We start from the raw sequence: 23,493 nt of genomic DNA on the forward strand, positions 1-23,493 counted from the left end.
CAGTATTACAAGTCTATAAGTCGCTATGTTTCCATGAAATCCCGTCTATCTACAAGTCATGCAGAACGTGCTCACAACCGTGAGCTTTGAAAATTTAGCCGATGCGGTTGAGTCGGATCTCCTTCTCCTCTTCGTCATCATCTTGGGGGTTGCCCGAAGCCTTGACATAGCCCCGGGTGAACATGAAGTACTGGACGCCCAAGTAGCCATCACAGATGCACTGGAAGATACCACACAGCTTGAAAGCCCAGGGAATAGGGTCCGAGCTCATGAAGAAGTAGCCCATCTTGCAGCTATCACCGATAATCCAGGCGGCCAAGACGGAGAGTCGGAAGCCCTTGCAAGAGCCCGATCGGTGGTTGGCGAGGATCTGGGGCACGGGGAGGGTGGCCTCGACGGCAAGACCAATGCAGCCCAGCAGGCTGATATAGGCGCTGAAGTCGGAGATCGGGGTAAGGTGGATGACAAAGAGGGCGGCAATGAAGTAGCCTAAGAAGACCCAATACCTGCAGAAATGGGAGGTCAGCACAAAATTGATATCGGGCAGGAATTGATCTCCAGGCGCCGGGGGTAGGGTAAGGCTTACGGCTTGGTGCTCCGCCACTGCCAAAAGTTATATGGTCGTGAAAATCCGCCCTTGGCACCGCTGAAAGGGGTGTGCTCCACCGTCTCTCTTGGTCGGTTGTCCAAAGCGACCTTCAAGAGGATCCCCTGCGTAAAGATCATCACCACCGCCTGCGCTAGCAGCGCGGCGGAGTAGTACTCTCCAAACCAATAGAAGACCCTGAGGCAATGTTATTATGCTGTTCAACTCTAGCGACTTGCTCCGAGGGGTCTTACTTCAAGATCGACGCGACTAGCATGATCAGAGGAATGTCCAGGGAGAAGCCGGCCGAACTCCTATTCCGATGAATGCTGAGAATCTGGTCTAGGTAGGAGGTGAGGGGCGAAGTGACAAGACTATTCAGCGAGAATGCAATTAGCTCCGATATCCAGGCAAACATATCGATAGTGGAATCCCGGACGTACAAAATGGGCGCGCCATAGTCAATGACCGCCTGGACGATATCCCCGAAGGTCATGGTGATGAGGATGTTCCGCGACTTCCGGAGGGGAGTGTGATGGAAGTCAAAGGGACAGTTCGTCGATCGCGTGAACAAGGAGGAGGGGACAATTGTCGACGAGGCAGTGCACGGGGAAATGGATCACCAGGAACAACGGAACAAGGGACCAAGACAAAAATCGGAGATCAACCAGGGGAGAAAGTAACGCGCAATTCGACGCTCGCGGCTTTTTTCGCAGCTGAGTCAGCCAGCCCCACTCAAACAAACCAGGGAAGCTTGTTTCTCACCAGTTGGCACTTTGCCATTGGTTAGGTGGGAGTATTGACTATTGACTGTTTACTTGAAACTATATAGGTACATAGGAATCGTTTGTTCTATTTATGTGACATGTCATGGTATCGTGACTTCCTGCCTAAAGTAGACAATATATTACAGTACGAGATCTCCATGTATTGCTATTACTTCCATCTTCCTGCATTCCATACAATCGAACTAGAATTATAGAAAGTACTAATTTCTTCAAGTTAACAAATTGGCATGACAAATTTAGTTCAGTATGAGGTGGACAAAAAATTATATTTGCAAAATGGTAACTCATTTATGGAGCTATAACCGGGGTATAGGTCTCAATACGGAGTAGTACTAGTCGATTGTTTCTACACGGTGGCTTCGGTTGCAGTGGGGCTCCAACGCCTTTGCCGCTCTTTAGCCTCAGGTAAGTCAATTAGCCGATGCCATCAATCTTCTTTGTCTTTATAACTGCTATTCCGGTTCAATTTCTTTGCGTAGTATATCACAGGCATGGAAGATCTTCTATATCCACTTTTAGTCCTCGACTATTCTTGCTGTATTTCTGCAACTCAAAGTCTATCAGGCCTATAATGTTTGGAATTAGATTATACTACGAATGTTACTAGAGTCCATTCACTTCGACTGCTTTAAAAGTATGGACAACCTATGATAATATTGCCCTATAGGTAAATTCATACCACGACGTCACTTCCCTGATTTATTCACTGTTCCCCGGTCCTGTATTAGGCTAACCTCCAACATATTCGCATCTAAAAGTTGATCTCTACCTTTCAACTCAACTCCAAAATTTTACAAGCAGTTTTTGATTCTATCACTCAAAAAACTTGTGAGTTCCCGCTTACTTGATGAGTCCCAAAGCCTCAAACAATATTTAACAAGTTCAAAAAACAGCCATACAAACCTGCATTCCAACCCTCACAATGAGATACCTAAGAAACGACTATCCACGCCCCCTCCTCGAACAACTCAACGATGTCTACGATGACATGCCCCCAGTACCGCCAGCACACGTCTACATCGTCACGACAAAAAACTTCGAAGACCAAGAAAACCCAGATTTCAGCATAATTGCGACCCATCACTCACTCATAGTCGCCCACCGACAAGCCACAAACCTTTTCAAGAGCAAGTACCTAATGTGGTTCATGCAATCACTCAATTTCGAAAACTGGGCTCGCGCGGGCGAGAACCGTGATATTGAAGTCTGGGCTCGGGGGCAGGGCGATCTCAAAGCCTTCGATCATATTGTGAAATGGGAGGTTCATGATCAAGGTGGTCTTGATCTTGAGGCTTGGAGGAGATCTAAGGATGATCCTAATAATATCGAGTTTGTGGGCTCTGTTGAGGTGGAGTATCATCTTATTAATGGGATTTGATGGGTAACTGCGAGTGTTTGTGAGATTCAGAGGTCGGTTTGATCTGCGCGGGTCTATCTATGGTAGTTAGCTTGTCGGAGACTGACTGTCCAGTCTCGGGATTTCTTGACTAGACACTCTGTGGAAGGAGTGGAATTTGAACTTCGGCAATTTACTATCGCGTTCAACATTGCGCTGTACGGAGCACTCGGAATCAAGATCAAATGACTGAATTGTATACTTTAACGTATGCTGGATCTAAATTCTCACATATATGCCATGTTCCACGATGGGAAACACATCGTTTAGAACTCTATCCGCCATGTCTTCCCGATGCCAACGTTCGGACTCTTCACAACGGCATACGATGCCTTACCACTCTCCTGCTCATAGTATTCAAGGACAGCAGTTGAGCCTGTCTTGGCTCCGTCTTCAACGATAACAACAGTGCTCTTGTCCTTCCACTCCTTAGGTGGGTCGATGATGACAACGCGCTCAACGGTGACGCCAGCCATTGTCTTGAGGTACTCGGCAGTCTTAGCGCCCTTGGTACCGAGATTCTCGGAGGACAGAACTGAGTCACTGTACTGGAATTGGCGGTGGATGTAGGCACCACGCTCGTAGTCGAAGGTCTCTCCATCATCCACGTAAAGAGAACCCTCGGCTTCACCCTTCTTGTTTAGGGTAAGGATGAGAGTGTAGGGATCCCAACGCATGAGAGCGCTGCTGCGACGAGGGCGGTCCCGACGAGGTACAATGTGACCACCTTGGATCAGGAGAGGAATCTTGTCCTCGGGGGCTGGGACGGTGTGTCGCTTGCCTGCGCCCTGGTAAACTGTAAAGTCAAAGTAATCGTAGTATTTCTCGTCATCGGCGATGTAGATGGTAGTCGTGAATGTGTCCTCCGTCACGACAGGCTTGGCAAGGAGGCCGGTGGCACCCAGGTACAACTGGTCATCGATGGCGAATCCTGCTTCATTATCGGGGAAGACGTAGTACTGGGGACGCACAATAGGGGTACCATTGACAGATGCCTCGTGGAAAGCGGTGTACCAAGCAGGCAAAAGCTGGTATCTCAGGCGGATTGCCTGGGAAATGATAGTGCGGTGCGGTTCGCTGATCAGATAAGGCTCACGACGGCGGGTATCGATGTGAGCATGGGCGCGGAAGAAAGGATACCAAATACCAGCTTGGTACCATCTAGTGAGAAGATCTTTGTCCGGGTTGTGGAAGAAACCACCAACATCAGCACCGGCAAAGGGGAAACCTGCGATGCCGTTGGTCAGGACCATTGGCAAAGAAGCACCGAGATGCTCCCAAGTAGCCTGGTTATCACCGGTCCACATGGCCGACATGCGCTGGGCACCGGCATAATAAGAACGGGTCAGGATGAACGGCCGGCGCACTTCGCCCTTCTTGCGCTCCAACATGGCTTGGTAGGTAGCATTGACAAGAGTGATACCGTTCACATTGTGAACGTCACGGTGCTCCCAGTTACCAAAGTGGAGGTTATCCTTGGGCATAGTTGTCTCTGGACCATTGAAGACCGAGGGCTCATTCATGTCGTTCCAAATGAAAAGATTGGAAAGCGATCCCTTGAATTTATCGAATTTGTGGAGACTACTCCACCATGGGAATGAAGCCGGGTTAAAGCAGTCAACCCAGTTCGAGGAACCAGGCCAGCACCACCCATCGTATATCTCGCCGTCTTTGTTGAGAACAGCAAGATTTTTGCTCTTCAGCTCCTGCGAGACGAAATAATCATCCTTATTTTTGATGTGGGGATCGATGAGAACCACAAGCTTACGCTCGGATTCGTCCAGCTTTTCCTGCATCCCCTTAGGGTTGGGGAACGTGAGAGGATCCCAAGTGAAGTATTTCCGGTCGTCAGTATACTCCAGATCCAGCCAGATAACATCGTAGGGGATCTGGTATTTATCGAATTTGGCATCGACCTCCTTCACGTCCTCATCAGTGACATAGTTCCAGCGGCACTGGTGATAAGCGATGGCGAAGTGCTGAGGCAGCTGGGTGTAACCGGTCAGCTGACCGTAAGTCTTGCTGATATCTTGTGGCGTGGGTCCCAAAAAGACAAAAAGATCGATTCTACCCGCCTCGGAGAACCAGTGGGTCTTTGTGTTGGTTTTAGAGTGAGCGCTCATCGAAAGCGGGTTCGAGTTCGCTGCCTCCTTGACAATATCGATCCAAGTCTCCGCTGCGTTGAGCCAAAACACACCGACGGTAGAATCCTTACGGTGCGCCTGCATGAATGGAATAGCTCCATACAGGGTCATGGGGCTGTTGAGCTCATACTCGAAAACATCAGAGTTATACAAGCGGTATGGCTGTTCGTGGTTGCCCGGTCCTCCTCTTTTGTCATGGTTAGCCACGATATAAGCATATTGGGGGGTGGGGTGGATCTATACCTAGTCTCACGCAGTGACAGAGAGTCGGCGTGCTCGGGGATACCAAACACATGATTGTACCCGGGGAAAGTGACATCAAGACCGACACTCTCGGGGCCGCGGGGCTTCGAGTCGGTGTTGCCGCCGAAGGATTCCTCCCACCAGGTGCCCTCCTCCTCGGGAGACTCGCCCTCCTGGTGCTCGACCTTGGGCCGCCAGTGCTCCATGTTCAGCAAACCCTGGTGGTTGATCTGCACATGAGTCTCGCCGTCTCTCTGGAACTCAACCTCGAAAGGTGCATGGCGAATAATCGCCTGGAATTTGTCCTCAGGTCCGTACAAAATATTGGTGAAACCAGTCTCGGTCTGGGCATTCAATGTGGCGGACTTGCTCACTTCCAAGCCACCCACGATAACCCATTTCTCGGTCTCGTCGTACCTCTTCTTGTTTGCTTTGCTATCATGTCGGATTTCGATATCGCCCTTGAGGCGCTTCTCCTCGTCAACAATGATACGCGCCGCACCGGATTCGAGGAAGGAGACCGTGACAGGCAGGCGAAGTTTTTCATGTGTAGATGTAGTCTTGATGAGGATACCATTCAATTGGCCATCCTTGAAGTGAATTGTAGCGGGGTCAAGCTCGTAGGGTGAGCTCCATGAGGCACCTTGGGCGGAGGCGTTGTCGGCGAGAGCTCGGTTGCGCTTACAGAAACCGGACTGCTGGCATGTCTTGAAGTTTTCATGTTTGACCGTTACTATACACCAAAACACCAAAGTCATTAGCGATTGAAGCGATGTCACGCGGCGGAGTAGGGATCTCACCTCCGGGTACAACAATGCATGCGATAAGAACCACGAAGGACAGAAAGAGTGTCCAACGGGACATGGGCCGGCTCCGGGCCATGGTGAAGAATGTAGAGCAATCAGAGACCCTCCCCTCTCTGACTAGTAGGTGGGTTGGCGTGTAAGATGTTGACCTGCAACGGAGGGCGGATAACCTGTCAAGATCAACAGGGAAGCTCCAGGCTGGCCTGACGGTGGAGATTGGAGCTGGGGTAAGACACCTGAGGGATGAGGCAGTAAGGCAGCAAGATCATGTGGTGTCAGGCAGTAAGGCAGTCAGGCACAAAGGCACCAAGGCATCCATGCATAACTACCAATCACCAATCAAGCCCCACCAACGGAGCAGCAGCGGGCAAAAAAGGCTCAGGTATTTATTAATAAATCTCCTCCCCTCCTCCTTCTACTCCTCCTCATCCCTTGCTGATTATCATATCTTCAATCATCAATCCTTCACCATGTCCGACGAGCAGACGTAAGCTATCCTCCTCTCTTTCAATTGCCTTCTTCCTTTCCCTTACCCCACTCCTACTCTCTTTCCCCTCCCTACCTTACGGTCTACCCCTCCTTCTCTAGCGGTCAAGCTAATCAATTGCCTTAGCTTCATTGCCATCAAGCCCGATGGTGTCCAGGTATGAGCATAGAATCCTGCAGGCCGACGCAGTCCCGGACCAACGGCCCAATCATCAATTGAGAACCCTGAAATCTAATGCGAACTACAGCGTGGACTCATTGGCCCCATCATCTCTCGCTTCGAGAACCGTGGCTTCAAGCTCGTTGCCATGAAGCTGGCCTCCCCCAGCCAGGAGCACCTCGAGAAGCACTACGCTGACCTCGCTGGCAAGCCCTTCTTCAAGGGTCTCGTCGCCTGTGAGTTTCCTCTCCGAAGCTTCCGCTAGCTGCGCTTCTAGCTCCCAAGTGCGATGCGACCTTAGCTAACCCCACCCCCCCTTCAGACATGCTGAGCGGCCCCATCTGCGCCATGGTCTGGGAGGGCAAGGACGCCGTCAAGACCGGCCGCACCATCCTGGGCGCCACCAACCCCCTGGCCTCCGCTCCCGGCACCATCCGTGGCGACTACGCCCTGGACGTCGGCCGCAACGTCTGCCACGGTTCCGACTCCGTCGAGAACGCCAAGAAGGAGATTGCCCTCTGGTTCACTCCCACCGAGCTGATCAAGTGGAAGCACTCCCAGGCCAACTGGGTCTTCGAGTAAGAAGTTTCTCGTTTCCCATAGAGCCTTTAGCCTGATGGGTTGTTCGCCCTCGGCTGCTTGCAGTATAAAGTTGCGATAGCTGAAGATAAAACGCCTGGACGGCTGCCAAAATCAAATACACAAGCTTCATATGATTTATGAACATACAAATGTTTCCCTTTCTTTTGCTTTATGCTTTATGCTTTATAGTACAGTGGTATTCGCAACTATGCAAACGAACTTCAGTTCCGACTGAACAACCGCTTTGCCATGCGAGTTGTCGGGCTGAGGATCGACCTTGCAAACCACGGCGTAGCCCAGACACTCGCAACTATTCGTAAAGGCAAGAGAGCTTTGGTGATTGCGTAGGCTGTTGCGAATTCCAGAACTAAGCGTACACCAGCTTGTTGTTGTCCACTCCGGTGTTCTGCTACTGTAGTCTCATGTTCCTTCACGGCACTCACGTCCGATTCCTCTACCCAGCCCTTCTTCTTTAACCATCGCCCGAATCGGGCCGCTCCCTCGTCGAACGCATTGCCCTCACCCTCCCCTGAGCTAGAGCCAAGGTCGGGCATCCAACTCCCGTAGTGAAATGCGCCCACCAGACCAAACAGTGGTAATACAGCAGAGATTTCGTGCAGGATGAGGAAGGATGTAACATGGGTCATCGGAGCTCCCAGTAATGGGGTCGTAACGGTTCGAAGGAAGCGAGGGAGACGATCATTGAACTGGCGCAAGCGTGAGCGAACATCTTTTGGGGAAGAAGCTGGTGGTCGCCCGGGCTGTGGTGATGGAGGAGGAGGAGAAGGCGTGGAGAGACCTCGTCGTGGCTGTGGTCGAGACCATTGGGCAGCCCGAAGGCGCATTGAACGACTGAAGCTTGCCAGGCTACTCGTATGGTTTGCCATGGTCAAGGGAGAAAGGACTCAGGGGAAGATATCGGGGAGGAACGGCTCAGCAGAAAGCGGATAGCATGACTCGCTTTGGCAATGGAAACCCGAGACCCCCGTTGAAGGAAGGAAATGAAATGTCGTGCTTCCAAGTCTCCGTTTAATCGCGCGTCTTGTATCGCGCTGAGGTAATCCTTTCCCGGTCGATCTTTTTTTCTTCCTTTTCTTAATTCTTAATTCTACGAATTGTTATTTTTCAGTCAGAATGCCACGAAGCTAGGGAAAAATCAAATAGAATATAAAGTCAAATAATACCAAATACATCCCACATATCCCACATTTGTCCCCGGAAAACCCCCCCCTCAATGTCCGATCTAAAATCGTGCGGGCGGCCGGCAGACGTCGACATCATCTTTCCCGATGCGATCAGGTGTGACTTTTAGAAAGTCCACGACGGTCCACTTCAAACCCACTTCTTCTTCTCTCTTCTTTCTTCCACCCCCTCCTATTGCCCTCCAACACCCTTCGCAATGGAGAAGAAAATCACAGAGAAGATTGCGGCCCTGCCGCCAGATGCAAATTACTTCTCCCTGGAGTTCTTCCCTCCAAAGACCCGGATGGTGGGGTAACCCCGCGGCGACTCTTTTGCCCCCAGGTACAAGGATTACATTGCTAACGATTGATCTTGTTGTATAGGGTTTCGCGAACCTGTCTGCGCGTCTGGAGCGGATGGCACAGGCCCTACGTCCGTTATTCGTTACAGTCACTTGGGGTGCAGGCGGAAGCACGGCGGCCCGTTCCCTTGAGCTGGCCGAAGTTTGCCAGCGCCAACTGCAGTTGACCACTGTACTACACTTGACATGTACCAACATGAGTCGCGCCTTGGTGGACATGGCCCTGGAGGAGGCCAAGGTCCTTGGTATTCGCAATATCCTCGCCCTCCGCGGAGACCCACCTCGCAGTGAAGAATACAATATGCATGGGGAGGACGATAGCAACAAGGATTTCACCTTTGCGGTTGATCTGGTCAAATACATTCGCAAGCAGCATGGTGATTACTTCTGTCTTGGTGTTGCTGGATACCCCGAAGGTCACCCGGCCGATTCGTTCCAGGATGTCCAGGACCCTGCCCGTGATATTCCTTATTTGGTTGAGAAGACCAAGGCTGGCGCGGACTTCATCATGACCCAGCTTACATACGATCTGGAGGCGTACCAGAAGTATGAGACCATGCTTCGCAACCACGAGTCTGGCGTTTTCAAGACCATTCCCATTATCCCGGGCTTGATGCCCGTCCACAGTTACAAGATTCTTACCCGAGTAACAAAGCTCAGTCACGTCAAGATTCCCCCACCTATCGCGAAGCGCATGGAGGATCTGAAGCATGACGATGATGCCGTCAAGCGGGCCGGTGTTGACATCGTGAGCAATATTGTCGGAGGCATTCAAGAGCTTCCATCCCCAGGCCCACGCGGTTTCCACTTCTACACCCTGAACTTGGAGAAGACGGTCTCTTTCATCCTGGAGCGATGTGATCTAATCCCACCATTTTCCAAAATCGACGACGACCTAGCCATTGAGGAATTCGATGGCCCTCCTCTCGACTCCCAGGTTCGCTCATTATCTCAGACGTTGGGCGTCATCCACCAACTCTCAGCCTTACAACCGAGTTATCGTCGACAAGATGTCTGCGCATGAATCTTCCAAGGACTCCGTGCATGAGGCTCTGGCAACTGGCGCTGGTTTACCAGCCATGCCTCCGGGTCGTGGAACGACTCTTCAAATTTCCGAGGGTCTGGGTGCGCTTGGTAGAGAAGCTACCTGGGATGATTTCCCCAACGGTCGATGGGGTGATGCCCGCTCTCCTGCTTTCGGTGAAATCGATGGCTACGGTCCTTCTCTCCACGTTACCTCTGCAGTTGCCCGTCGACTGTGGGGTCACCCTGTTGATCAAAAGGATATCAACACACTCTTCCGTCGGCACGTGTCCGGAGAACTGCACATGGTACCCTGGTCAGAGGGTGGTGCCGAAGAGGATGGCCCTGGTCTAAATGCCGAGACTGAGCTGATTCGACCAGAGCTCCTCAAGCTCATTGATGGCCGCGGCTGGTGGACCCTGGCCTCGCAGCCCGCCGTGAACGGCGTCCGCAGCGACCACCATATCTTCGGCTGGGGCCCCCAGCGCGAGGGCTTTGTCTTCCAAAAGCCCTTCGTCGAATTCTTCTGCTCTAACAACGACTACATGAATATCCTCAAGCCACTATTTGAAAAGCACGGCCACGACAAGCTATGCTGGTTCGCTACAAATACCACCGGAGCCTTCGAGTCCTCACTCCCCAGCCAACCCGCTGACGTCGAACTCGACGACCTCGGTTCAAACCCCGAAAGCGTGAACGCTGTTACCTGGGGTGTCTTCCGCGGCAAGGAAATCGTGACACCCACCATCATCGAAGAAGTCAGTTTCCGCGCTTGGGGCGAGGAGGCTTTCCGTATCTGGGACGAGTGGCGTCGCATCTACCCCCGTGGTTCGCCTACCGAGCGCTTCCTCGACACCACCAAGAACGACGCCTGGCTCGTCTGTGTGGTCGGTCAGCAGTTTGGCGCCGGTGTCCCGACCGGCTCGAAGGAGGAAGAGGATGAGGTGAAATGGATGTGGCGAGTTCTGGCGGGCGAGACTCAGGATTGAAGAGTTATACATCCCGCATATACTCGATATACCCCCCCACTAGAGATATGACAGCGTGACGCACCTAGTTTGATTATGAGAAAGGATGATGCCATCACGAGATCTTGGGCTCCTGTACAGTACTCTTGAGCTTGGAAACCGATGGGATGAATTTTATGAAATTTTTAGTAGTAACGTGGTTTCGGATCTTCTTATGCAATGCATTTCTCGACGAACTTTGAAAGTTCCCATATATACACACGCTTTCAAGATGACTCGCAATGACGCCAATTCATAAAATGCAACAAAGAAAAGCATAGACCAAGCAAGGAAATTGGAATAAAATATGCTAATTGCTTGAAGAAAGAAAGGTCATTCATTACCTACACCTTCTTAGCAAATCCGTGGTGCTCAAGTCCACTGGCATCGGTATCCGGCGTCGCAACAGAAGACTGTGACTCGGCGAATTTCTGTGAAACATCATCCAACCGGCCGTAAACACGCGGTCCGCGCTTGTGAGGACCGGCCTGAAGTTGATAGCCGCGCAACCTATTTATTTCCGAATTAGTCAAGAAGGAACAATATAATATCAAGAGGAAATCAACATACCTAGGACCTTCACCAGTGCGCTGAGGCAACTCAGACACATACACATGGTTGAAAGACAGCACATCCTCCTCAAACGTCCCACGCTGAATACTCTCCCGCACACCCGCGAAGAAAACATCCATAACATGATAATTGTGCATTTGAAGAAGAGCCCACGCAGCCATTTCCTTCGCATTAAGGAGATGATTGAAGTAAGCACGGTGATGTTTCCGACAAGCGTAGCATTGACACCCCTCACTCAGAGCAGATACATCCTTCGCCGTATCTGCAGACCACAAGTCAATGCCCAGGGCCTTGGGCTGCGAAGCTGACCCATTCGCTTTAGCATTCACATCCGATGCAACGGGGAATGTGAAATCTAACGCAATTCCCGCATCCGAGCACTCGCCAACAAAAGGAAGAGTCAACAAATCTCCACCAAGAGAAACATCTCTAAGTAAATCGTGCGGACCACCCGGTTGGCTAAGTAATAGACGAGGCAAAGCACCCAGCGATTCAGGAATCTGTGCCAAAGAAGAAGATTCGTATAACGCGAGACCGGAAACGTGACTCTTCAATTCATCCTGTAAATCATCCAGGTAAAGCGACTGCTGCGCATTATCCAACGGTAGCACAGGGGCGAAGTACGCAGTCGTTGTTGACTTTTGCCCGTCCGCCACGGATCGGCCATATAATCTTTCCAACGCATCTTGCGTAAATGCGTGTGTGCGATCGACCATTTTCGCCCGTCGCTTGACGCCTGGTTCGCGGCCGTAGACGATATCCGCAAGTCCAATGGCGATATCTGGTTTCAGGCTCCGGATTGAGTCTAGGTATTGATGTGCGGGGAGTTGGCGGAATCCTACTGAGGTTAGGATTGCGATTGAGGTGTCGGTGTTATTGGGTGGGCAGGGGATTGCGGGGAAGCGGCGTGGGGCGAGGATTATGGGTATGTCGTCGGTTGCGCAGATGAATTTTCGCAAGGGGGGATTCGTCTTCGGTTACGGGGATGTTGTAGACTGGTGAGGGGTTTCTTTTGGTTATGACTGGATTTGGGGTTAGTCGCGTGCTCGGTTTAGATGAGGGTTGGGGGATGTGGATTGGGATAGGGGTGGGAGTGGTGGTATATTTTAATACGTACAGTCTTCTAATCCGATGTAGAGACTGTTCAAGGCCGTTTCTTTGCGCAGCATGTCGTGCGCAATGTGTGGCACTGTGCCCCGCGATGTGAGAGGGATATAATGCGGCGTTGAGAGTGTTTTGCGGCCGGTGAGTGCCAATTTACCCAGCCGGGGTGCCATAATGGGCGCAGAAGATGTCAAGACACTGAAGGTCATCTTTTCTGACTGGGACTGCGAGGGATCCATGGTGGTTTTGGTCATTGTAACGGAGACATGCCGGGGTTGAAGTTGGCGACCTTATCGGGCGGCAGAAAAAAAGATGGGAAATCCCCAGGAACCGACAGGAACCCGTTCTGGCCGGGCCCGCGTTCCAAGGTTGCAACTTGAGACATTCCTTCTTCACCTCTGTCGATTGCCACCTTTATCAAGTCATTCTTTTCTTGGGCGCTTTTTCTTGTGATACTTGAAATCACATAATCCCTTGAGTCACACCCAAATATCGATAATCAACATCTAGAATGGCCGGCCGGGCTGGACACGACTCGACGCGTCGTGGGGCACTCATCGTCGTCGAAGGACTCGACCGCGCGGGCAAATCGAGCCAATGTGAAAAGCTACAAGACTATTTGTCCGAACAAGGACATACCGTGAAATACATTCGATTCCCAGGTACTTTGATGAATGTGCTCAATCGCAATGTGAATGCTCTCTAATTCGTGCGCAGACAGGACAACACCTATCGGGAAGCTCATAGATAGTTATCTGCGTGGCTCAACCGATCAAGAAGATCACTCCATCCACCTGCTTTTCTCCGCCAATCGCTGGGAGGTCGCCAAGTCGATTCAAGAAGATATCGCCAACGGTATCACGATCATTGTGGACCGCTATTCATACTCCGGCGCCGTGTATTCAGCCGCCAAAGCCAACCCCACATTGTCTCTCGAGTGGGCATGGCAACCGGAGATCGGTCTTCCTCGCCCGGATATTTGCCTTTTCCTTAGCATATCCGCCGAGGAAGCTGCGAAACGGGGAGGTTTCGGTGCTGAGCGTTACGAGAATGAGGCGATGCAAACCCGCGTTCGTGAACTCTTCCGTACTCTGTTTGAACGCCAGGAAGATGTTTCCATTATCGATGCGGGGGAAGTCTCTGGAAGATGTTTCCAAGGATATTCAAGTTGTTGTTTCGGAGTGTGTCGGGCGTCTGGGCGTGATTGGACCGTTGAGGACATTGGGACCCCTGGTCAATTAGTTCCAGCAGCTAATTACAATATCATAATAATATAAATACATCAACACATCATTCCACGATTTCAGCATCGTCCCATTCACTGTCTTCGATGACAATTTCCAGTCTGGAAGGTGGGGAGGAGTCGGTATTCGTTGTCGGCCATCGTAATCCGAGTCTGAATCCACGTCTCCTCCATCAAACCAGTCGTCATCCAGTTGTGGATCATCTTGGGTCAATATCAACTCACTCGCCAAACCACCTGCTTGCTGTGATGAGGGTTCAACGAAAGTTTGCCGAGTACTGACATCTTTAGTTTTATTCTTGCGGTCACGTTTATCCTTTTTCCGCAGGATTGCTTGAGCTTCCTTTTCGGCCCGATTGCGAAGGCTCAATTCTTGCATCATCAATGGCCACGGCACAGTTTCCTTGCATGCAGGACATGTGCCTTTTGTCGGTATGAGACTATCCGGATCACCTTCTGCTTCGAGGAATTTCGTAGATAGGCATAAAAGATGGGTTGTACCGCGGCATGGTTCCCGTGGACAAACCACGATCTGCTTGGCGAGCGGAAGAACAGCGGCTTTGCAAATGTGACACTTCAGTCCCTCCGCATCATCTAAAAGAAACATGGACTTTTCCAAATATGTCTCTAGTTTCGAATAGTCCACCGTAAGCTTATCGATGCTACCCACGGCTTCGCCTTCGGTCGCGGTCGCTTTTCCAGAGCAATCTCCGTCCAGAATCAATTTCTGTTCGGGCAGAGGTACATTGACGCGGTCATTCCAGACGCGCCATACCCGGTGGACATCTGCACAGAAAAAGCGAACACGCAAGGGCCAGCTGGAAAAGTAGGTGGAGCAAAGAAGGGTATGAAGATCTTCCAAGTGAGCGGTCAATGATCTACGCGAGCGCGAATTACGCGGCTTTGTCTTGCCGGTTTTGGAATTGATGATGACCTTTGAGCGGGAGACTTCATCGTCGGATTCGATGTGCCGGGTTCTTTCGGGGTGTTGCCAGGCCCATCTAGGTCATGATACATTAGGTATGTGTAGTACGGCATAAGCGAGGATGTACTAGCGCGTTCCAAGTGCATGATGAAAACCGGGAAACCCGAGTCGAATCGAAACTTGAATTTGAACTTGAACTTACTCGAATTGTAGGGCCCCGACGCGACTCATAAAGCCTTCCACGACAAGAACCATTTCCCATGGTCGTAGATTATCGCGAGATGTTCGTTTTGCTCCACCTTTGGCGGTTCCATTATGTTGGGCTAGGCGTCTGATTGGATTTGGCGTTGAGCCGATATATAATGAGGGGTGTCGAACAGTGGACCGGAGAAGATAGCAGCCGTAGTAAGCTGGGATGGGTCGAAGCTCCTCTTGAATATCCATGACAGTGGAATTTTGGTATAAATTATGGTTTCAACTTGAAATTTTCACTTTCTTCAAGTGTATGTGGCGCGTGGCAGCCTCGGTCATTGCCAATGGCCCCCAATTGTTGTGTCTAAGCAGGTTAGTCTATTTTGGTGCTGCATGGGCCGACCGCGGTAAACAAGGGATCACATGACTTGATATACACCGTATGATCGATGAAGCCCTAATAGTGCCAGTGCCTTTGGGTCTATTCAATTCTCTCTAATCATATTGGAGGGGATGGCTAGAGTTATTTGGCATGAATAGGGGTGGTAGTTGTTATGTTTTCTTCATAGAAACCTTGGAAGGTTGATTAGAGGCGTTCTCAATTCTACTCAGTCAAAGCGGCGAGAGTCAATCTAATCTTGATATCCGGTATATACGCAGGAGTATAGAAAATGAGGAACATAATACTACTACTAATAGTTATGAAATATGATGGATCAAATGTATTTTGACGAGAGGAAAATTAATTGATGTATAAGATTTGTGGACCACCTTTTTATTCCCCAGGGTGCTTACTGACGGGGCTCAGCGGTCGGCAGATCTCGCCGATCTACCTTGTCGGGACGTCGACACATCGGAAACTGCACTTTGCCAGGTCCACCCGGGGTCAATGTGTTCGACCCTGGTCCAATTTTCGAGATTTTCATTCTACTGTTTCCTTGTTCTTTCGTTTTGAAATCTTACCTGCCCAGATATTAGTAGCTACCAGTTACTACACTACAGAGAGCAATACATACTACCAGGTAGTCACTATTCATACTGGACAACGCTTGAACATACTACTATTATGAGAGATGAATATCCATGGATATTCAATGGTTTAATCCCCATAACTTCAGACAATAGCCATTGAATGATATTGTGTGGGCCGATGTATCACAAACCGTATGATGTGTCCCGTTTGCGGTCAACTTATAGTACTGGGCATTACTAGATAAACCTGCAGATGTGTGATATGGACACCACTCTGCCTTTCTATCGCCCATGTTACATGAGATCAAAGTATCCACATTGTAAAAACGGTGTCCACATAGTAGCCCTCGAGCGCTGACGGTATTATTACCGCATTTTTGTAGGCTGTACCTCGGGAGCAGCCCAAGGTGGCCCAAAATGACCCCAAATACCCGCAAAATATTTTCAAATACGATACCATCCGGTAACAATCGGTAACAACCATCAAAATTACCACAGCCGCGCCTTGGCCGAGTCACCCGCTGGTCTCTCGCTCACTGGCTGCGCCGCCCAGAGTGACTTCTGTTGTACCTGCAATCTTCCTCTATCAACCTTCTTCTAATTTTCCCTCTTCCTTGATTATTGCCTTTTCGTCGGATCTATTCGAACTATCCCGATCTCTTCTAATTTCGACCCCCTCCTTCGAATTCGCTTCTCCCTCACCTCGCTTTCTCCCACTCTCTCCCACCCCCCAAACTCGCTACCCACACGCCCTTGCTCTCTCCCGCTTCATCTTTCCGATGAACCCCGTCGCGCACCAGTAACACTTGGCTCGGTTTTCGATAACGCGCGCGCAACCCGCATGACAACCTATCAACTCCCTTGAATACCCTCGATATCCACGAGAATGGTGGCTCCGGCCTCAACAGGAGCAAACGCCATGGCTGGACAAACTTCTATGGGTCGCCTGCCCACCCGGTCTGCCAGCACGCACCCGTCGCATTCGCATAATGTTCCTTTGAGCGCTCGTAGGTCCGCGCCTCTGGATCTCTCAACAGTGGAGCGCCGCGGTCAGCCCAACAATCCCCGCGAACCGTCGAAGCGAGTGCGTCCCCATGGCATCCCCGAAGCCCCGACCTTTCGCCCAACAGAGGAGGAATTCAAAGACCCCGTGGCATACATCCAGAAGATTGCGCCAGAAGGCAAGAAGTACGGAATATGCAGAGTTATCCCGCCGGATAACTGGCAGCCGACATTCGCGATCGATACAGAGGTATACTACCCACATTCTCTTATCCGTCTTCTGTGCTCCGCTCCCTGGCTAGGCACATGAATTGGCTCGTCCTAAATGGCCTCGCCAATTTTTGACATCCTCTACTTGACTACGGTTCTGGCTTTTGTCGAACAAAATATAGATCCTTGCTAACCGGAATCGATTTGTCATAGCGTTTTCATTTCAAGACCCGTCGACAAGAATTGAACTCGGTCGAAGGAGGTATGGCCCCGCGCTCAGCTGAGGATGCTGCCGGTGGAACCACTCCCCAGGACGGTTCTAACCAGAACTTTCAATCAGGAAACCGCGCCAACATGAACTACGTTGACGGACTCGCCATGTTTCACAAACAGCACGGAACAAACTACAGTCGTCTACCCAGTGTAGACAAACGCCCGTTGGACTTATACAAGCTGAAGAAGGCCGTGGAGGTTCGCGGTGGATTTGAGTCCGTTTGCAAAACAAAGAAATGGGCTGAGATCGGCCGAGACCTCGGCTACAGCGGCAAGATCATGTCCTCACTCTCCACGTCGCTCAAAAATTCATACCAGCGCTACTTGCAGCCCTACGAGGAATATCTTCTTCGGGCGAAGCCTGGTGTTCAGCAACAGCTTGAACTGGAACATGGTGGTCCTTTCACCCCATCCCCACGCAATTCCCCAATGACGAAGAAACCATTCATAGAGGAGAATGGCACCCCATCTAGGACCCGAGAACCAACCCCTACCATGCGTATGCCGACTGGCTCGAATACCCCAATGGAGAAACCAGCTGATCAACCAACCCCATCTGTCGAACCCACCCCCCCCTCCGCTTCGTCCCACTCCGTCTGGATTTACCTCTGTCAACTCAGGCGCCGGTGGCTTTACTGCCGTCAACCACTCCCCTTTCACTCCTGTCAACAGTGCCCCTCCCATCAAACATGAGGGAGAGAATGGAGCGTCGACGCCTCAAAGTGTTGCGGAACATCCATCCCACTCGACTCCGGTGCCGAATGGCCAATCCGACCAACACATGAAGCGGGCTATCAGTTATGAAAGCGGTTCCCAGGCTGAGAATGGCGATGACGGTGGAAGTGGGCGACGTAGCAAGCGTCTCAAGAAAGGTATCGCATTTGAGCTGATTGATAGATTTTTGTTTTCTGACTCCAGTTTTCTCTTTCAGATGTGCCCAATGTGGCTGGATCACACATGTCTCTCCTACGCCCTGCGCCACCTAAAGTTCGAAAGGAAGGTCTACAAAGGATCGGCGATGTAAGTCAACTTTTACTCTTTGAGTGCTGAATGTAGTCCACAGATATTAAATTGTGTTATCTTTTTTTAGAAGTGCGAGTCTTGTGGCAGGTCAGACAACCCCTCTACGATTCTCGTCTGCGATGCCTGCGACCTCGGATATCACACGGCTTGCCTTGACCCCTCTACTACGGCTTCCTCGGATCATGACTGGCATTGTCCCAAGTGTCTAGTTGGAACCGGCGAATTTGGATTTGAAGATGGCGGCGTTTACTCTTTGAAGCAATTCCAAGAAAAAGCCAACGAGTTCAAGAAAGGTTACTTCGCTTCTAAGATGCCATTCGATCCTGTTTTGAATACTCACCGCCGAGAGACCGAGGATGATGTGGAAGCTGAATTCTGGAAACTGGTTGTCGACTTGCATGAGACTGTTGAGGTCGAGTATGGTGCAGACATTCACTCGACTACTCACGGCAGTGGCTTCCCGACCATCGAGCGCAACCCGCTCGATCAGTATTCTTCTGACCCTTGGAACCTCAATGTGCTCCCCTTCTATGGCGATTCTCTCTTCCGTCACATCAAGTCCGATATCTCAGGGATGACCGTTCCCTGGGTCTATGTCGGCATGTGCTTCTCTACTTTCTGCTGGCATAATGAAGACCACTACGCTTATTCCGCCAACTACCAACATTTTGGTGCGACAAAAACTTGGTACGGTATTCCTGGAGCTGATGCAGAGGCTTTCGAGTCTGCCATGCGGGCAGCAGTTCCGGAGCTTTTCGAAGGGCAACCAGATCTTCTGTTCCAGCTTGTTACTTTGATGCCGCCCGACAAACTTCGAAAGGCGGGCGTGAATGTTTACGCTGTAGACCAACGCGCAGGTCAATTTGTTCTCACTTTCCCTCAGGCGTATCATGCAGGGTTCAACCATGGCTTCAATTTCAATGAGGCAGTCAACTTTGCACCTGCTGACTGGGAGCCTTGGGGCGCTGCTGGCGTCGATCGTCTTCAATCCTTCCGCAGGCACCCATGCTTTTCGCATGATGAATTGCTTTTCACCGCAGCTGCACGAGACACATCCATAAAGACTGCCAAATGGCTCGCACCCGCATTGGAGAGAACTGTTAACCGTGAACTTAGCGAAAGAGCCAACTTTTTGGCTAACCACAGGAAGTTAGCTAGCCCCAAGACCACTACAGCTCACGCCTGTGCGGTGGGGACCGCTGACTCATCAACTAGTCAATGTCCGCTCAAGCTTGTTGTCGAGGAGGAGGACATCCCGGAAGATGATTATCAGTGCCAGCACTGCAAGGCTTTCACTTACCTCACCCAGTTCCGCTGTCAAAAGTCAGGCAAGACTGTCTGTCTTTCACATGTCTATGATTACGACTGCTGTGGTGATCTTTATCACCAAAAATTGTTTGGACAAGATCACTTCCTACGCTACCGCGTGAGTGATGAGGAGCTTAAGTCAACGGTACAAAGAGTCCAAGAGCGAGCGAATATCCCGAAGGCATGGGGGAGAAGCTCGACAAGACCTTGGAGGATGAGCCAAAGCCTCAGCTGAAAGCTCTCCACAATTTGCTCAGTGAAGGTGAGAAAATCCCATACCACCTACCTGGCCTCCAAGATCTTGCGGCCTTCGTCCAGCGTTGCGATAAATGGGTTGAAGAAGCGAACAACTACATTACCCGGAAGCAACAAAACCGGAGAAAAAACGAGAAAGCGTGGCGCCGCGCCAGTACCAAGGCCGCGCAGCTGGACGATCGCGCCCCTGAAGTTCGCAGAGTGGAGAACATCTACGCCCTTCTGGCAGAGGCTGATAAACTTTCCTTCGACTGTCCACAGATGGCGGCCCTGGAAGAGAAGACTCGCGAAATCGAGAGATTCCGCCAAGACGTTAACGTTGCCCTGATGAACCCGCGTGCCCGATCGACCCAGGAAATCGAGGAACTTGTTGAAGCTGGCCGAACCTTCAACGTGGAAATCCCGGAAGTGGAACACCTGGAACAAAATCTCCGCCAACTGAAATGGACCGAGGAATCTTTACGCAAACGGGACCAACGCCTTACCCTCCAGGATTGCCAGGATATCGTCGCCGAAGGCGTAAAACTTGGCATTCGAGATTCTAATGAGCACTTGATCCACTTCAAAGAACTCAGTCGACATGGCGAAGCTTGGGAGGCCAAGGCCAAAGAGCTCATGTCGGTAGAAGCTGTACATTTCCCGCAGTTGGAAGCACTCTCCGCCCAGGCAACCCGTGTTCCTGTTAACCCAGAAACTCTGGCATCCATCGATGCCATTCTGACAAAGCAGCGAGATCTCCAGAAACGGATCCAAACTCTATGCGATAAGAGCAAAGATCCCAATCTGAGAGAGCGCCCTAAGTACAAGGAAGTTCGCGAGCTCAGCGAATCTCTGGAGCAGGATCTCAGTCGACCAATTGGTGCAATCGATCTTGAACGCGAGCAGAGACGCCATGAAGATTGGATGAGAAGAGGCAAGAAGCTGTTTGGCAAAGCCAATGCTCCTCTGCATATCTTGAAATCCCATATGGAGTATGTGGACAAGCGCAACTCCTACTGCTTTGACCTGGAAGACAGCTACCGGCCGCCGGTGGAGCCCTCTTCGCGGGACAACACCCCGGAAGGTTTGCTTGAGAATCCTAACCCCAACCCATGGGGTCCGAAGTCACAAAAACGCGATGTCTTTTGTATCTGTCGGCATCCCGAAGCGGGAATGATGATTGAATGTGAAGTCTGTCACGAATGGTAAGCTAAGACCGAAGTTCCTTTTTGACCCCATTTGAAACTTGTTCCACTAACAATATCTTCAGGTATCATGGTAAATGTCTCAAAATTGCCAGGGGCAAAGTCAAGGAGTTCGACAAGTACACATGTCCTATCTGCGACTGGCGACAAAAGATTCCTCGTGATGCTGCCCGTCCGAAGCTGGAGGATCTGCAAGATTGGCAGGCTGAGATCGCCAATCTGCCTTTCCAACCAGATGAAGAGGAGGTATTGGATAGTATCGTCGGCAAGGCGACTGCATTCCGAGATTTCCTACATGGTTTCTCAAATGCTGCCTGCACTACCACCGAGGAGGTCCCGACGTTGATTTTCTATTTGCGAAAGATTGAAGGTGCGGAAGTTCTCCTGGCCTATGAAACGAACTTCTTCCGCCAGGAGATCCACAAATGGGCACCCGTTGCTCCAGAGGCGCCGCCAATCCTAGAACAATCGCTGTCGACGCGGAAACCTCGCCCAACCAAGCAACAGAAGATTCTGGCCCAGTTTGGCGTTGACCGCCCCGAAGATCTTCCCGAACACCTTCGTGCCAAGCACATGGCTGCAGCCAAACGGAAGTCGGTCGATATTCAGGGAAGTCGTCCTGCTTCTCTACAGCCCGCGCCGCCCACGCCAAATAACAACCCCCCCTACTACCACTGGGCCAACCTTGACACCCATGTCCGACTCCGCCTCTGCGACGTACCCATTCTCCGCCAACTACTCCTTGCCTGCTAGTGACTCGACCCCGGCTTTTGCACCTACCTCATCCGCATTCCTCCCCCATGCCGCAGCCGCTTCTCAATCACCCTCCTTCCTCCCTCGATCACCAAGTCCGCAACAAAATATCGAACCTTCGCTCTTTAGCCCGCCCCGGTTCGGGCCCGAGCCCCAGTTCGCTAGTAGCAGTCCTCGTCAAAATATGGATGATGTTTTCGCCGATCTCACGAACGAAGACCCCGAAGCGGAGCCAATTGAAAATCTTCATGCCAGCGAGGCGCTAGAAGCTCTTGATGCCAGCAACGGAAGCAGCCGAGAACCATCCCCGGATGATGAAACTCTTTCTGCTCCTGCTGCCGCCCCCGATGCTGCTCCCGATGCTGCTCCTGCTGCTGCTTCTGATACTGCTCCTGATGCTGCTCCCGCTGCCGCCTCAGCTGAAGAGAATGCAGCAGATGCGCCAGAAGCCAAATCCCAGGCGGCAGAAACGACCGAGAATTCCGAGTCGGAGCTTTAATTCCTCAACCCCTCGATAAAAAAAAACTCTTCTGTTCCTTCTGTTCCTTTTGTTCGTTTCGCTCAATATCCTTACTGGCTATTTTTTATACGGGATGTCCCTTATTGTTAAACCCCCTATCCTCTCTCCCCTCTCGACTACTCCGGGTTTGACTTGATTTGATTTGAATCAATTTTCCTTCACAAAGAGAATACTACATGACCATGGCACGGCGAATTGTCCGTTGGGTTTATTTTCCAGCGTTGCCCCCCTTTTGTTTTTTTTGCACCCTTTTCGTGCTTTTTGTTCTCTAATGCTGTTCTATTTCCAAGCCTCCAAGGGAGGCTATGTTTTGATGACCGAGGCAGTCTGCTTTTTCTTTCGACTTTGCTTTTATCAGTCGCCTTGTAATACTAGTTGAATGCAGCCATATTTTAAAGGCCAGTTTTTTCTTATTTTTTCATCTGTAATTCTGGACGGTAAATCTGTGGCCGTTTCCTGCGTCCTGCTTCCAAGGTTGAAGATCTCCGCTCGCTCACGCCTCGTCTTCAGTATGGTCCATAGCATATTTCCTGGTCCATTCCTCTGCCTTCTCATCAAAACCCACACAGTCGGTCATATAGAGATCTGTAGCCTCTTGAAAATAAGAATCCCCTGGGTCTGCGTCGGCCAGCAGTTTGTGAATTTCCATAAGAGCTGAAATATCTGTCAGTCTGATCAAACTTTTACTATAAAAAGTGGCTTTATAAATACCGAATGCTATAGTCTTATCCGGTGACCAATTTCTTGACCGGTCGCACGAGGCAATGCCGCCTTTTTTAATGAAGCCCCCTTGCGGTTCAACGTTAGGATGGAATATAGGCGTTTTAAAAAGCACATGCGGCATCCTTGATGGATAGTTCGGGGGGAACCTAATATCAAGATTGAATCTCCCACCAGCATAAGGGCCATTGACCTGTATCTGGTGTTAGTACAACAACTGGGGCGTTTAGGATCAATACGTACGGGTCCAAACAGCACTGCTTTCCAATGGTACTAGATTTAAGCATTAGAGATCAAGTTTGTTCCTGATAGAGGCTGTCGATTTACTCACTATATCGCCATCTATGAAGGGTTCTACTTCGAAATGTTTGTTATCGACTTCCCTTTTCGTCAAAAGAGAATATTCATTCTTAATCCTAGTTTCGGTGGCAGAGTCTGACATTTTCCGGCAAGTTGAGTCAAGCAATTTCTG

General features: G+C 50.7%; 11 protein-coding genes across 11 annotated transcripts; 5 read left to right on the top strand and 6 right to left on the bottom strand.

Moving 5' to 3' along the window:
- Positions 1 to 94: 94 nt before the first annotated feature.
- N7509_012575 (PQ-loop repeat-containing protein) lies at positions 95 to 1,082 on the bottom strand (the record flags this gene model as incomplete). The annotated part of the gene is made up of 3 exons (XM_056637212.1): positions 95 to 506; positions 587 to 784; positions 841 to 1,082. The coding sequence occupies 3 exons, from the start codon at positions 1,080 to 1,082 to the stop codon at positions 95 to 97; spliced, it is 852 nt and encodes a 283-aa protein (XP_056483242.1).
- A 1,214-nt stretch (positions 1,083 to 2,296) lies between these two features.
- N7509_012576 (uncharacterized protein) lies at positions 2,297 to 2,752 on the top strand (the record flags this gene model as incomplete). The annotated part of the gene is made up of 1 exon (XM_056637213.1): positions 2,297 to 2,752. The coding sequence occupies one exon, from the start codon at positions 2,297 to 2,299 to the stop codon at positions 2,750 to 2,752; it is 456 nt and encodes a 151-aa protein (XP_056483243.1).
- A 284-nt stretch (positions 2,753 to 3,036) lies between these two features.
- On the bottom strand, positions 3,037 to 6,039 carry N7509_012577 (glucan 1,3-alpha-glucosidase ROT2; the record flags this gene model as incomplete). Its single annotated transcript, XM_056637214.1, has 3 exons — positions 3,037 to 5,101; positions 5,158 to 5,890; positions 5,958 to 6,039. The coding sequence occupies 3 exons, from the start codon at positions 6,037 to 6,039 to the stop codon at positions 3,037 to 3,039; spliced, it is 2,880 nt and encodes a 959-aa protein (XP_056483244.1).
- A 394-nt stretch (positions 6,040 to 6,433) lies between these two features.
- N7509_012578 (nucleoside diphosphate kinase) lies at positions 6,434 to 7,191 on the top strand (the record flags this gene model as incomplete). The annotated part of the gene is made up of 4 exons (XM_056637215.1): positions 6,434 to 6,450; positions 6,577 to 6,607; positions 6,698 to 6,845; positions 6,932 to 7,191. 4 exons carry the CDS (start codon positions 6,434 to 6,436, stop codon positions 7,189 to 7,191), a joined length of 456 nt encoding a protein of 151 aa, XP_056483245.1.
- Positions 7,192 to 7,412: 221 nt separating this feature from the next.
- On the bottom strand, positions 7,413 to 8,078 carry N7509_012579 (uncharacterized protein; the record flags this gene model as incomplete). The annotated part of the gene is made up of 1 exon (XM_056637216.1): positions 7,413 to 8,078. The coding sequence occupies one exon, from the start codon at positions 8,076 to 8,078 to the stop codon at positions 7,413 to 7,415; it is 666 nt and encodes a 221-aa protein (XP_056483246.1).
- Positions 8,079 to 8,590: 512 nt separating this feature from the next.
- Positions 8,591 to 10,746, top strand: N7509_012580 (methylenetetrahydrofolate reductase (NAD(P)H) MET12; the record flags this gene model as incomplete). Its single annotated transcript, XM_056637217.1, has 3 exons — positions 8,591 to 8,680; positions 8,757 to 9,671; positions 9,718 to 10,746. 3 exons carry the CDS (start codon positions 8,591 to 8,593, stop codon positions 10,744 to 10,746), a joined length of 2,034 nt encoding a protein of 677 aa, XP_056483247.1.
- Positions 10,747 to 11,108: 362 nt separating this feature from the next.
- Positions 11,109 to 12,695, bottom strand: N7509_012581 (uncharacterized protein; the record flags this gene model as incomplete). Its single annotated transcript, XM_056637218.1, has 3 exons — positions 11,109 to 11,274; positions 11,335 to 12,178; positions 12,455 to 12,695. 3 exons carry the CDS (start codon positions 12,693 to 12,695, stop codon positions 11,109 to 11,111), a joined length of 1,251 nt encoding a protein of 416 aa, XP_056483248.1.
- Positions 12,696 to 12,952: 257 nt separating this feature from the next.
- Positions 12,953 to 13,718, top strand: N7509_012582 (bifunctional thymidylate/uridylate kinase; the record flags this gene model as incomplete). The annotated part of the gene is made up of 2 exons (XM_056637219.1): positions 12,953 to 13,103; positions 13,159 to 13,718. 2 exons carry the CDS (start codon positions 12,953 to 12,955, stop codon positions 13,716 to 13,718), a joined length of 711 nt encoding a protein of 236 aa, XP_056483249.1.
- Positions 13,680 to 15,053, bottom strand: N7509_012583 (structure-specific endonuclease subunit SLX1; the record flags this gene model as incomplete). The annotated part of the gene is made up of 2 exons (XM_056637220.1): positions 13,680 to 14,685; positions 14,812 to 15,053. The coding sequence occupies 2 exons, from the start codon at positions 15,051 to 15,053 to the stop codon at positions 13,680 to 13,682; spliced, it is 1,248 nt and encodes a 415-aa protein (XP_056483250.1).
- Positions 15,054 to 16,692: 1,639 nt separating this feature from the next.
- Positions 16,693 to 22,280, top strand: N7509_012584 (uncharacterized protein; the record flags this gene model as incomplete). The annotated part of the gene is made up of 8 exons (XM_056637221.1): positions 16,693 to 17,025; positions 17,199 to 17,757; positions 17,879 to 18,130; positions 18,190 to 18,278; positions 18,349 to 19,711; positions 19,771 to 21,028; positions 21,094 to 21,621; positions 21,662 to 22,280. The coding sequence occupies 8 exons, from the start codon at positions 16,693 to 16,695 to the stop codon at positions 22,278 to 22,280; spliced, it is 5,001 nt and encodes a 1,666-aa protein (XP_056483251.1).
- A 514-nt stretch (positions 22,281 to 22,794) lies between these two features.
- On the bottom strand, positions 22,795 to 23,463 carry N7509_012585 (E2 ubiquitin-conjugating protein; the record flags this gene model as incomplete). The annotated part of the gene is made up of 4 exons (XM_056637222.1): positions 22,795 to 22,955; positions 23,013 to 23,214; positions 23,265 to 23,294; positions 23,353 to 23,463. The coding sequence occupies 4 exons, from the start codon at positions 23,461 to 23,463 to the stop codon at positions 22,795 to 22,797; spliced, it is 504 nt and encodes a 167-aa protein (XP_056483252.1).
- Between the last annotated feature and the right edge of the window lie 30 nt (positions 23,464 to 23,493).

The sequence above is a fragment of the Penicillium cosmopolitanum genome, assembly GCF_028827165.1.
Source record: "Penicillium cosmopolitanum strain IBT 29677 chromosome Unknown utg000011l:1.0-3548175.0:1.0-3550911.0, whole genome shotgun sequence".
NCBI classification, from domain to species: domain Eukaryota; kingdom Fungi; phylum Ascomycota; class Eurotiomycetes; order Eurotiales; family Aspergillaceae; genus Penicillium; species Penicillium cosmopolitanum.